Below are 13,496 nucleotides of genomic sequence, written 5' to 3' on the forward strand. Positions count from 1 at the left end.
GAAGTTTACAATAATTTTATTAATGATATCAGAAAAAATGGAGAATGGCTGTAGTTGTGAATGGATAACTGATTAAAAACCCTAATTTGCTGCTCATGTGACACACACTGTTCACATGCACACTAGTGAGCATCTCCTGGTCCCAGTCACTTTTCTCCTTGTGGATAATTATGGCACAATTCTGAAGAGAAATACACCCAAGTGGTAACTTAAATTCAATCTTCAACTATTTTTACCTGTGTATAATCTCTACGTCTTACATGAAACTATCTCTTGCCATGATAAACACTGAGACGGGGTGTTAATTGTATCATAGTTGAGGGTGGATCCGATGAGAATGCATACTGAGGTGTGGACTGGCAGCTCTTAAACTGCAAGCTCTTGTCCACTATTTCCTCAGCGGCCAACAAGGAGCAGCTGGGGCCAGGTGTTAGGAAGTCCTCTCCGGAGTGTCGGGGGTCCAGGAGAGGAAACTCACAGGATTGGTGGGAAGCTAGGGGAGAAATGAGAACTATTTAAAAGAAGTATTTGAGGCTATGTGATGCTGGGTCTCATCTTCTCCCGGCTTCTCACAAATTGAATGTGGAAATAGAAAAGGAAAAAGGCAAATGCAAACAACAGCATTTCAGGTTGTTCCTACAGCGCATGCTTTTTCTCTGAAGGTTTCTCCTCTAAGCAACAATTCAGCCGAACTCCTGTTTTAAGATTCTGGTGAAATGACAAGATCACAAGTGAGGGTGTTATTACTGCAATAATCTATGCTTCATTTTTCCATTACTGAAGGAGAAAACCCTCTGGGGAGTGAAATTTAACACTCAATTTAACAATAGCACTGCATACTAATTCATGTTGAAATATAAAACCAATCCAGTTAAGAAAACATCCAGATAAAATGAAATGGGCCATGATAATGGTATGGTCTTTCAATTATGGGTCTCATACTATGAGGATTACCGATTCTTTCCTAAATGTTAATTAAGGTTCTCAATACCTCTGGTGGTAAATATAAAGGTAGTCACTTCATGGATGAGAAAATTAAGACAAGAGTCTTTGTGACTGGCCCAGAGGTGAGGAAGTCTCAGAGAGGATGCAGATACTGAATTCCTGGCTTTGGCTCCTGTCCTCAGCTGCTTGCCTAATGCTTCAGACTCTGGCCACAGAGCTTGAAAGTTTGACTGAGGTACTGCAGACAACTGGAAGTGGGAAAAGAGCCCCTAGACTTTCCATTAAATCATAAATCTATGTTACAGTCTTTATATATGTCAAAGACTGTGCTAGCTGAGTGACTGTGCACTGAGGTTCTAAAAATGAGTAAGATACAATCCCTAGGTTCAAGAAGCTGAAGTCTAGTAGTGGGAGAGACGTGCAAATAATTGTTAAATGGGGCAACAATACACTTATACAGGATAGAGCGGCAAGAAATGAATTTTTTTTCTGGTAATAACAAAGTCAATGTCAAAAAAAATACCATCAAGGAGCTGGCCTGGTGGCGCAGTGGTTAAGTTCGCACGTTCTGCTTCGGCAGCCTGGGGTTCGCTGGTTTGGATCCTGGGTGCAGACCTACGCACCACTCGTCAAGCCATGCTGTGGTAGGCATCCCACATATAAAGTAGAGGAAGGTCGGCATGGATGTTAGCTCAGGGCCAGTCTTCCTCAGCAAAAAGAGGAGGATTGGTGGTGGATGTTAGCTCAGGGCTAATTTTTCTCAAAAAAAAAAAAAATAGTAGTGTCATTTTACCCATTATTGCAATCACCATTCACCATGCCACCGAAATGCTCTCACCAAGATCACCAATGATTTCCCTGTGGCTAAACAGTCTGTAGGGGAGGAAAAGTAATTTTCCCTCTCCTCTTCTGAGTTTCCAGCTGAGATTCCTGTAATAAAAAGATTAACAAGAGAAAAACAAACAGAAGTTTATTATCATGTATACGTCGTGTATACATGGGAGATATCCAGGAAAAAGGAGTAACTCCCTGAAGTGGCTTAGAATTCAGGATTAAATACTACCTTAAAAGGGAAAGAGAAGGAGGGATGTAGGTCTCTTAGGGGAGAGAAAAAGATTTTAAGAAAGATGAATGGGTCCTTAGAAGAAAAGGGGACAGCCTGGTGGTGCAGCGATTAAGTTTGCACGTTCCGCTTCTCAGCGGCCCGGAGTTCGCCTGTTCGGATCCCAGCATAGACATGGCACCGCTTGGGAAGCCATGCTATGGCAGGCATCCCACATATAAAGTAGAGGAAGATGGGCATGGAGGTTAGCTCAGGGCCAGTCTTCCTCAGCAAAAAAAAAAAAAAAAAAAAAGAGCAAATATGATCAGGTCTAAATCTTTTTTTAAAAAACAGCAAATTTTTAATAGTTTGCCCATTGCTTTTAGGATAAAATTGAAATTTCTGAACATAGCTAACAAGGGTCCATGTGTGTGATCTGGTGGTCCTTAGAATCGGTCTTTAAGTAGAAGGAGTTTCTCTCTTTCTACTTTCCTCCCTTAAACTCCTTGCCTCAACCATTCTAAACTTTCAGTTACCTGAACATGCTTTGCTTTGTCTTACCTCCAGACTTTAACATATAATGTTCCCACAGTCTAGATAGATTCTCGTCTACAACCCATTCTGCCTCCCACCCCGACCCCTGGCCTAATTTGATATAAAGTCTTTCTAATTTCAGCTGAGCTATCACTTTCTCTAGTAGGTCTTTCCAGACCCTCTCTCCCCTCCCTGAATCAGGGATAGGTTTTCCTCCTATGTGCTCCCATTACATCCTGTACTTCCCCTATTGTAGGCCTGGCAACACAGTATTGTAACCACCTAATTATTTGTCCTAGTCCTTTCTGGACTCCGCTTGGTGAAGGGAGGGTCTGTGCTGGTCTCATTCACCACTATATACCCCGACACTTGCATATAATGGGCAATAAGTAAGCACTTGCCCAATGGATGAATGAACGAAGCATTCACCGCCAAGTTCACTCCTTACCCTACACTCGATACACTACTACTTCCCTGTCTTCCCAACTGGACGGTAAGCTTCCATGGGTCAGGGACTCTAACGCGCATTTCCATGACATATTAGACCTACTGTGGTATTAAGCTCACAATAGGCACCTATTTACTTGTTTATTAATTTGACAAGTACATACAGTGTGTTTACAGTGTTAAAGGCAAATGTGGAGTTTGGGAGAAGGGAGGTTGGAGAGGCGGAAGCTGGGAAATGGGTCTGATTTAAACCCCCTAACGACTTCAATTTTTTATATCATGCAGTGGGTGTAGATATAGCCTTAATCACAGAGAAAACCTTACATATTACACGCTTAGTGAAGGACATTTGCTATATTTCTAGTTGTTAAGGAAGCAAGGAAGCAAGCTTTAAAAATAGATTTTCTTTTTTTTTGTAAGGAAGAGCAACGTGGAGGAGCAAAAAGAAGAGAGCAGGAGAGAAATAATAGGACTAAACAACCCCAAGGGACCATCGTCTGTAGCCGGGGAGGAGCTGCCTCACATATTGTGCAATATGTGTGGTTTGGCAGAAATGAGACGAAAGAGCACTCTTCCCTCCTGTGAAAGGATGATTATTTTTAAAAAGTAAAATCATGATTCATACGAATATCAAATCAACATGGGTCCAAGATTTTATTTAACTCATTAATTAATGAAGGAACCAGTAAGATATTACAACTGATTCAAACGATAATCCAAAGAGCAGACACATGTATGGACAGTCAGCAGTGCTGAAATGAATGTGATTAACAGACGCAATGCTGGCTTCCTGGGTGAGGGGGAGAGAGACCAACTGTACTCCAGGAAATATTTGCATTTGTATTTCAAGGGACAAGAATCATTTGCACTGCTATCAGTTTTTTTGCAACTCATAGAACAGTAAAATAGCTCAAAGACAATGAAAGGTAGAGATAATCTGCTAGACTGGGCACCCAGTAATCTTTACTGCCCGGTTCAAAGTCTTTCACAATTTTTACTGACACTAATAGACCTCTCAACTTGTCCTCCAACAGAAAGCCTCACTATGTGAAGGCTTAGTGTTTCTCTGAAAAGGTTGAACAAAAATAAACGGTTTTTGAAGATTAATCACACAAAGGTAAAGTCTCTGAGCTCCTCAGATAAAACCATTGAGTGGAATAAAAATCTCAGTTCTATACAGATGCTTGTGTGCTCCAAAAGTCAACCCGATCTTTTGCTTTGAAATGTAACTCTTACGTCCTCCTTAAAATAATACATCTGGTTTTTAAATGTTTTTTATGATCATGAAGTATTTTATGAATACAAAAAGTTTATAGAACAACATAACAAACATCCAGATATTCATCACTTAGTTTAAGAAATACAATTGTATTTGTTCCCTCTTCCCTGATCTTATTTCTCCCCTTCCAGAAGGAACCATTGTCAATATGGATGGGGGTATTTATCATTCCCTTGCATGTTTTTATGCTTTCATGTTGTATCCATAAACAACATACAGTGTTGTTTTGCATGTTTTTAAACTTTATATAAATGGAATAGTACTCTTGTTTCCTTCTGTAACTTGCTTTTTCTGTTCAACATTATACTTCTGAGATTTTAGATCTGGCATTATTTTTGTTAAAAATGATGGCTTAGAAATGAGTGCTTGGTTGGCAACAAGAATGGGAACCAGGCATAATTTTGATCCGTTATTCATTATCATAAAAGTCTTGGTCATATATCCTTAGAAATAGTACATGAAAAGAAGGACAGAGGTGATCAACTGATGACAATATTTTAAAGAATTTTATTCATCACTATTTAAATAAATAGTAGGGGCTGATCCAGTGGTGCAGTGGTTAAGTTTGCATGTTCTGCTTTGGCGGCCTGGTATTCACCAGTTTGGGTCCTGGGTGCAGACCTGCGCACCACTTATCAAGCCATGCTGTGGCCAGCATCCCACATATAAAGTAGAGGAAGATGATCACAGATGTTAGCTCAGGGCCAATCTTCCTCAGCACAAAAAGAGGGGGATTGGCGGTGGATGTTAGCTCAGGGCTAATCTTCCTCAAAAGAAAATAAATAAATAGCTTAATTTGCAACTATTTTAAAACTAACAAAGTTATTTGATCTTGGGTAAGTCACATAGCTCTTCTATCTCTTTTTCTTCCTCTGTACAATGAGGGAGTTGAGTTAGATAAAGGTTTCTCAAATGTTTTTTTAGCCCACGCCTGTTTTGATGCACACAAAAATCTCATCTTTGTCTCAAATTATTTGGAATTTAAAAATAAACTAAACAGACATCCAGTTATGGCCAAGTGAGGAGACTGGCAAGTCCACTCCCCCTAAAACCAACAAAGCTGGGCAAGATTAATATAAATAACCATTCTGTGCTCTGGAAACTGACCAAAAGCATACGACAATCTGAGAAGCATTTGTGCTTGAAGAACTGCTGAACTCTGAGTAAGAACAGTGGGAATCTGAGGTGTGCTGGCCTGAGGCTACTCCTATTCCCCACCCCCACCCAGCTCAACACGTGGAGGTTCTGCCAGGATGAGGCAGGCCACGAGGGCTGGCAGCTTTTCTGCTGTGGTTGAAGGAAGACACTTTATCTGAGGCAGCAGGCAATGCGCATGCCAAGAGGTATTGTCAGTGGAAGTGATGTCTCTGATGCAGGTGAGCAGGAGGAGGCCAACAGCCTGCCCCTACTAGCCTGAGCTTGCAGCTGTGGTTAGGGCAAGCATATTCCTGGCTGAGGCTGCATACCCACATAATGGAGACCAAGAGAGCCCGAGCTATTCACATATGCCTGGCAGACCCTGGGGCTACACATACGTGCACAGGAGACTAAAAAAGGCCCTGTAGAAAATAAAGTCTGAGGCATACTTGAAAACAGCCTGAGTTTTAAACGTGTTCACCTAAACATACATAGACCTATCAACAGAGGAGGAAAGACTGACTGGTTTAAGGTGTTTGCTCACAGTTCTGTCCAAACATTGACTAACTCTTCAGCCATGAGACACAGAAGTGAGACTTCTAGGAGGCCAGGCTTAAAAATTAAAACAAGGATATTTAAAAAACAAACAAACAAAAGATTAAGTTCAATCGCCAATGGCCACTGATTTAATCAATCATGCCTATGTAATGAAGCCTCTATAAAAACCCAAAAGGATGGGGGTTTGGAGAGCTTCCAGGTTGGTGAACAAGCGGAAATGGAGGGAGAATGTCGAGTTCCAAGAGGGCACGGAAGCTCCACATCCTTTCCCCATACCTTGCCCGATGTATCTCTTCTATCTTATTGTCCCCGAGTTATATCCTTTTATAATAAACTAGTAATCTAGTAAGTAAATTGTTTCTCTGAGTTCTCGAGCTGTTCTAGGAAATTAATCAAACCCAAGGAGGGTGTCTCTGGAACCTCCAATCTATAGCCAGTTTGTCAGAAGCACAGGCAACAAACTAGACTTGTGATTGGCATCTGAAGTGGGGTGGGAGGGTCAGCCTTGGTAGGACTGAGCCCTTAACCTGTGGGTTCTGATGCTATCTCCAGGTAGATAGTGGTAGAATTGAGTTGAATTGCAGGACACCTCACTGGTATCAGAGCATTACTTGATGGTGTGTGGGAACCCCCTCCCCCCATTGGAATTGGATGCAGAATCCAAATTGAGTGCAGAATCTTAGTCCCCACAGATTTAGCATCCATTGATAATTGTTGTCTGACCTGATCTTTACTATGGAAGCTCTAAAATGATAATTTTCCAACTCTCATACTCTATCTACACTTATCAGCTGGCCCTTGGCATTCCAAGAAAGAACCCTCCATTTTTTTTATTATTGGTGTAGATTCATGAATTTCTATTTTTACGATGTTAATAAATCATTTTTGTATCTGATTATTTTGGTGCTCAAGTTGTCCCAGATTTGGCCAGTAGGATCCCCTTCAAGCTGGCTTCAGCGTCCCTGTGACATGTCTCATCATTTTTTGGAACACTTCCTTAATTTCTAGCAGAAAAGATGTTCCAGGCTTATCTGGTACCAACTCTGCCCCAGCCCTGGAGTTAGCCATTTCTCTAAGGAGCCCTAATTCTCTTTTAGTGGATGTGCTACAGAACCAAATACCACAAAACTAAGCAGCCTAAAAGAACAAACAATTGTTTTCTCACAGTTTCTGAGGTTCAGGAATTTGGGAGATGTTTAGCTTGGTAGTTCCGGATAAGTTTTTCTTCTCGCATGAGGTCACAATCAAGACACTCATTTCTTGAATTCGGGGAAATGGAACTCGTTCTGGGGAGAAAAATCTGGGGAGCTCACAGGCCCTAGAATGGAGTAAAAACTAATTTAATACGGCAGGGTTTCTTTTCTACTCTGAAAGATTGTTTTCTTTTAAGATCAAGCTCTCAACTACTTTTGTTTCATGCTATTACTTTTAGTCTGAGCATTTTCTTGTACATCAGTTGGTTCAAGTTATTACAACAAAACGTTATTGAAGATCTATCTGTACAAGACAGATAAAAGAGATAAACTCCTGCCTGAAGGAGTTTGCAAAGTAGTATAATCCTTCTAATCCTTTCCTGAATCTTTCCAAAGAAGTAACAATTTGAGAGATGAAGCTATCAGGACCTCCAACCTGTTTAACGATTCTTACCCCCTTGCTCACCACCCCACTCATCTTTCAGCTACTGAATACCATGATTTATGCTAACTACTAGCTCTGATACGAATACAACATAAATTGCAATTCTTGCACCTGTCTAATTCAGGATGGTTTCTCTTAGGGTTTGAAGTCCCCGGGGAATCCAAGCTGTCCTAGGAATAAGCCTTGCTCAACCCAGTTCAACACAAAAGGAGGCAATTAATAATTAATGAAATTGAGAAATCAGCCCACATTGGGTAATCCATCTTCCAAGAAGGAGGTGAGATCCTTTGTGAAAGAAAAGACAGCCGTGTCAGGCGGTCTGGGCCAGCAGTTTGGAGGGATAGTTTTAACCCCAGCACTGCCCCTAACCGGCTGAAAGGTGGGTGGTCCAATCACATCAGCTCCCCGAGCCTCAGTTTCCCCATCTATAAAACGGGGGGTAGGCTTCATGGCCCCTCTCTCACTGTAATTTTCCAATCCGAGGCTCAGGGAGAAGCCAAGTCCATAAAACGAGCAAAATTCCTTCAAGTACTGCTAGAAGTGAACTCACTGGTCAAGGCTGAACGATTTGTTCTTTGGTTCCAGGCAGAAGCCGCCATAGGGTACCAATCCTGATTAATTTATCAAAACACTGCCCAGACAAGTGACCGTCCTTTAAAGCGCCTACCTTCCCATCCTCTCGCGGGAACACGGGAACCCAAGAACGGTGCCTAAACTTCAAAAGCCCGCCCCTGAGAGGGGACGGGGCAGCAGGCAGAGGTCTAACCGTGCGCCTGCGTACTGTGGCCGGAGGGCCGAGGTCGCGCGGCGAGCCCCTCACAAGCTGTGCAAACCGCGCGAGATTTTCTCCCGAGCGCCGCGGCGGTGAGTGACGCCTGAGGGGCCGCGCCCTGGGGACGCTGCGGCTGAGGGTCCCCAGCTGGGTCCGGCCTTCCGGGCGAGCGAGGGCCTAGGAGCCAGGGTGACCTTCAGGCTTCCTCCGGGAGTTGCTGGCGACGCTGAAGAAGCAGAAGCAAGTCTTTTTTTTTTTTTTTTCAAGAATTGTTGAGAGTAAGCAGCCTCAAATATGGACATAGCTGTGTTTAAGGTGCCTCTGGGATGTTCATTTAACACATTTATTGAGGAGCTGAACGTAACTCATGGAACAAAACAGACACAAATCCCTCTCCTTTTGGTGCTTGCGCTCTGGGAAGTCAGTTTGAAAGTTTGGCTGTAGATGCAGAGTTTTAGTAATTTCCACGTGAGTGGTTGGTAGCGGGAGCCGCAGAGGAAGGTGAGATCACGGAGGGCAGAGCCGTGCAGGAATCCCACGTGAAGGACCTGGGCGGAGGAAGGAGGAAACCGGAGGGCTGAAAGGGGAGGAGAGCTCCCGGCCAGGAAGAGTGGAGGGAGTCCCAGAGATTTCCACGTTTTGTCACATGGCGGTGGTGAAAAGAATAATTTGTGGTAGAACCCTTGAACAAGATCAGGATAAGTGTTTTCTAAAAGGTGTTAGGAAGCTCGCGTCATGGAAATGGTATGTGTTGTGTTTGAGTAGGGGTTCTAGGTCATTACCAGTTGTGCGACCATTGCCAGTTATTAAACCTCTTTGTGCCTCCCTTTCCTCTTCTATAAAACGGGGACAATGACAGTACCATCCTCCTAAGGTTGTTGGGTGGAGGGCTTAAAGGAGACCATGACTGTAAAGTCTTTAGCCTAGTTCCTGGCACTTGGAACATTCAGGAAATAGAAGAAGAGAAGGGACTTTCCCAAGATCCCAAGTGATTAGAAGCAGGACAAGTACAGTACTCTGCTCTTCCTAGTTTGGTGCCCTTTCCCTTCAAGAGGGACGCTCAAATAATATACTCTTTATGACCCACACCAGAGTGAATTTTTCGTTTGATTATTGATCTGGTGTTATTTCGAAATATTACTTGGCACCAATTAGGATCCCCTTTAATACCATACCAAGCAAATATGGTTTGCTTAATATCAGTCAATGAAGACTTGAGATTTTGTCCCCCCAACTTGTGATGAATTTAACACCACCACCACTCCTCCTTTCATATCTAGAATCTGGTGTGTCATATTTTAGATTTTAATTTTGTGACTAAATCAAGTTCTTTATGTTTTAAATGTGGTGTTTGTTGTGCTATCGAGGGATATTGTGTGATTATCCTACATTAGTTAATTGTAGTATTTGACACTTGAAAACAGGGAGTTTTTTAATATAGGGAGAGAGAACTTTAATAGTGTACTTTTCATGCTGATAAGCAGTATTTGGATAAATCTACAGTGAGCATATTTTAAAGAAATAAAGCATACATTGAAAGTAATTAGAGAAAAAGGCAAATATCAAAGTTCATTTGGAAAGAGTCCTTTGATTGAAAATCTAGCCATCGTGGTGCTATTAATAACCACTAAGTTCAGTTATCTTTGGACCTGGCATCCATTTGGAAAACTTGGCTTTTTAATACTTACGTGGTTTACACACAAGGTGATTCAATAGAAAATTTCCTTTAAAAAATATATTTAGGGGGGCTGGCCCCGTGGCTGAGTGGTTAAGTTCGCGCGCTCCGCTGCAGGCGGCCCAGTGTTTTGTGGGTTCGAATCCTGGGTGCGGACATGGCACTGCTCATCAAACCACGCTGAGGCAGCGTCCCACATGCCACAACTAGAAGGACCCACAATGAAGAATATACAACTATGTAACGGTGGGGGGCTTTGGGGAGAAAAAGGAAAAAAAATAAAATCTTAAATAAAAAAAAAAATATATATATATTTAGGGGGGCCAGCCTTGTGGCCTAGTGGTTAAGTTCAGTGTGCTCCACTTCGGCAGCTTGGGTTCATTTCCTGGGCGCAGACCTATACCACTGATCGGCGGCCATGCTGTGGCAATGACCTACATACAAAATAGAGGAAGATTGGCACAGATGTTAGCTCAGGGCCCATCTTCTAAAGCAAAAAAATATATACATATCTCTGTGTGTATATATATATTACACATATTTACACATATTTAGCCCTATAAGACGTTATGGACTTCAACTTCTTGATGTGATGAAACAGGATGCATGCAGCACCAACTTTAAAAAATTCTTGCCTAAGAAATTGAACCTGCATCTAACCAAGTCTCTAGATCTAACTACCAGTCGAGGATAAGGGAGAGAAGAATGAGGTAAATGACACCATGAGGAAGCAATCAAAAGACACTTGACGTATAGGCAAAGGAATGAAGAAACAAATGTTTCTTCAACAATCAATGGCATGAAAGAAAAAAGGAAGGGAGTTAAGTTAATACTATTAATTCTGTTAGGTTAATGGCTTAGTGTTTATTTTTAAAATAATCTGTCCTCAGAGCTGCATAATTGAGGGATTTTGGGGTGAATTGGATGATGTCTGGGATTTGTTTTAAGGGGAAGCTAGGAAATGCAGTCTTTTGGCTAGGTAATGTATCCAGAAGGAGAGAATGGATATTGAGGGCAATTAGCCTTTAATGTCACAAACAGATTATCAGTTTACTGTGTGCATTATAAAAAATAAGGAAGCACATAGGATGAGTATCCATGTTTTTCATACTATTTCATGGAATGTTGCTAGCATCAGACGTTTAAGTCTTAATCAGGAGCAGAATTCCCCTCCTCTTGGAAAGGGTGCCTATAAGAGAGTTGGGCATCATTATATGGCTGCAAATGTAAGAACTCTGTTTTGGGGAGATTGTAGGGCAATATTGGAAAGAGTGAGGACGTGTGAAATCTGGGATGAGGAGATTTATGTTTCAGTTTCAACTCCTCTGCTTACCTACTGTGTGATCTTGGGTACAAACTGTACTTCAACCTCCTCTGTAAAATGAGGATAGTAATATATTTACCTATATAACTTGGTTTTAAGGGATAAGTAATGGAATCTGTGTGAAACCTCTCTGTAAATTATCTCCATATAAATACTATATTAAGCAAGACTTGAAAAATATTCCATGATGATTATTTAACATTTTTTGGAATATGTATAAATCTCAGGTCTGGATGAGATACTCAGGTACAATATGGGATATAGAGAAATATGAAGAAATTTCAAGGATCCTGCAAATTTAGAAACTAGATTAGAAGTAGAGTCATGCATAAATGAAATTACCCAGTGATACAGGCAAAGGATTATTAAATATTAAATGGATTTACAGATGGTTGCCAAATGTCTAAGTGTGCTGCTGTATAAAATCTTTACATTTAGAAACAATGCTAAGAGCTAAATATGTTGTAATTGTTACTGTAAAAAAATAAGCGATTCACATAGTTGTTTTTCTTTGGGCCTCTCAATAAAGACAATAAAACAAAATATCTAGTGAGAGAAGACAAAAGTAGTAAATAAATATGTTAATTTAAAAAAGGATAATATAGGCTTAGTATCTCAAAAATCAAACAACTTAAACATATAGGATGGAAATTTTTATGTAGTTGTTAAGAGATTGGCTCTGGAATGTCAGACAGCTTGGGTTTGAATCTCAGGTCCACCACCTGAGGGAAGTGGTGGAGCTTAAACCCTTTAGGACTCAGTTTCCTCATCTGTAAAGTGGGGATAATAATAATAATCCTTAATAGGATTGTTAGGAGATTAAATGAATATATATATTAAATATTATAAGATATTAAATGAATATGTATATTTCATAGCACTCACAACAGCGCTTGGCACGTAGTAACACTCACCAAGGGTTTGTTCTCATTTTTACTGATGGATAAGTAAGAAGGGCTATTTCCCCCAAGTCAGATACTAGAACTTCACTTTGCTTCTTTCGTTAGCTCAAATTGTAAACCCAGAATAAACTGATCCTTTACTTACTTATTTGGCCATTTTATATTACAGAATTTCCTATAAGGTGACGGTTTAAGAATACTTTTGATATATTACTTTTGTAATGAGCAAAACTATTAAGAAATTTCCATTTTGATAAATGAATAAAAGAATTTTTCAAAATTTGGTTACATCTCAATTAAGCAGCTAGTGTTTTCATTCTGCTGCTGGATTAACTGGCTAGCTCTGGAGGAATATATCATATTGTTTTCTTTTAATCAAGCCACAGCGGGAGGCTTAATAATCCTGGTATGAAGATGAATGTGCTGGAATTGTGAGGCCAAAAGCATTTTGTCCCACTCAATCTTCAATGAACTTGTTCCTATTAGTCAAAATTTCTAATTAGATTTAGTCTTTCTTCATATATTTGCTTTAGGAGGCAAACTGGGACAGGAGACTATATCTTTTTTGGACCCTAAATGTGATTTTTCCTCTCCTTGTTCAGAAACACAAATGTGCTGCTTTTTAAAATCTTTTTAATTTTTATTTTTTCTCTCTAAAGCCCCAGTACGTAGTTGTATATCCTAGTTGTAAGTCCTTCTAGTCCTTCTATGTGGGATGGCACCACAGCATAGCGTGATAAGCAGTGTGTAGGTCCGCACCCAGGATCCAAACCTGGGAACCCTGGGCCACTGAAGCAGAGCATGTGAACTTAACTACTATGCCACTTGGCTGGCCCCTGCTGTTTTTATTTTTAAATTAATATTTCAAAACTTTCTTGTGATTTTAAAATTTTTCTATTTACGTGGGTTATATTATACAGAGATCTTGTGAGACCACCGTGCGAACAAGGCGATGATTGTCCAAAGAGTGGTACTGAATTCCCGACCTGGTATGTGTTTGTCTGTGACGAGTGAACAGCTGTGGTCTTTGATAATTATTAATACAAATGGAGGATCAAAAAGTAATATGATGTCAACGTGGTAAGTTAAGGCAGGAAGATATTAACACGAGTAGAGATATTAGAAAAAACTCTTTAAACAATGTAATGCTCAATTTTTCAAGTGATAACTTATCAAGCCTATTTATTGAAGAAATAAAATAATTATAATATTTAGAAGATTATATTACAAATATATGTGACTT

At 40.6% G+C, this 13,496-nt stretch overlaps 1 protein-coding gene and 1 long non-coding RNA gene across 11 annotated transcripts in view; one reads left to right on the forward strand and one right to left on the reverse strand.

Moving 5' to 3' along the window:
- Positions 1–8,379, reverse strand: LOC138920660 (uncharacterized). The gene is made up of 3 exons (XR_011432226.1): positions 8,248–8,379; positions 1,469–1,704; positions 1–493 (listed from the first exon to the last, which is right to left on the reverse strand). It is a non-coding gene; the product is annotated as an uncharacterized lncRNA (long non-coding RNA).
- The window catches only part of PTGR2 (prostaglandin reductase 2), a 23,102-nt gene continuing 17,819 nt past the window's right edge, over positions 8,214–13,496 (forward strand). The window contains exons 1-2 of one of the 10 annotated variants that reach the window (XM_005605309.4): positions 8,214–8,592; positions 13,174–13,242. In XM_005605309.4, coding sequence (XP_005605366.1) covers positions 13,206–13,242 — 37 coding nt within the window. In that variant the 5' untranslated portion in view covers positions 8,214–8,592; positions 13,174–13,205. Of the gene's footprint in view, positions 9,097–13,173; positions 13,334–13,496 lie in introns of all 10 variants that reach the window. The other 9 variants (XM_005605310.4, XM_070250151.1, XM_001489999.7 and 6 more) reach the window with 9 other exon arrangements.

Source organism: Equus caballus, chromosome 24 (genome assembly GCF_041296265.1).
Source record: "Equus caballus isolate H_3958 breed thoroughbred chromosome 24, TB-T2T, whole genome shotgun sequence".
Lineage (NCBI taxonomy): Eukaryota > Metazoa > Chordata > Mammalia > Perissodactyla > Equidae > Equus > Equus caballus.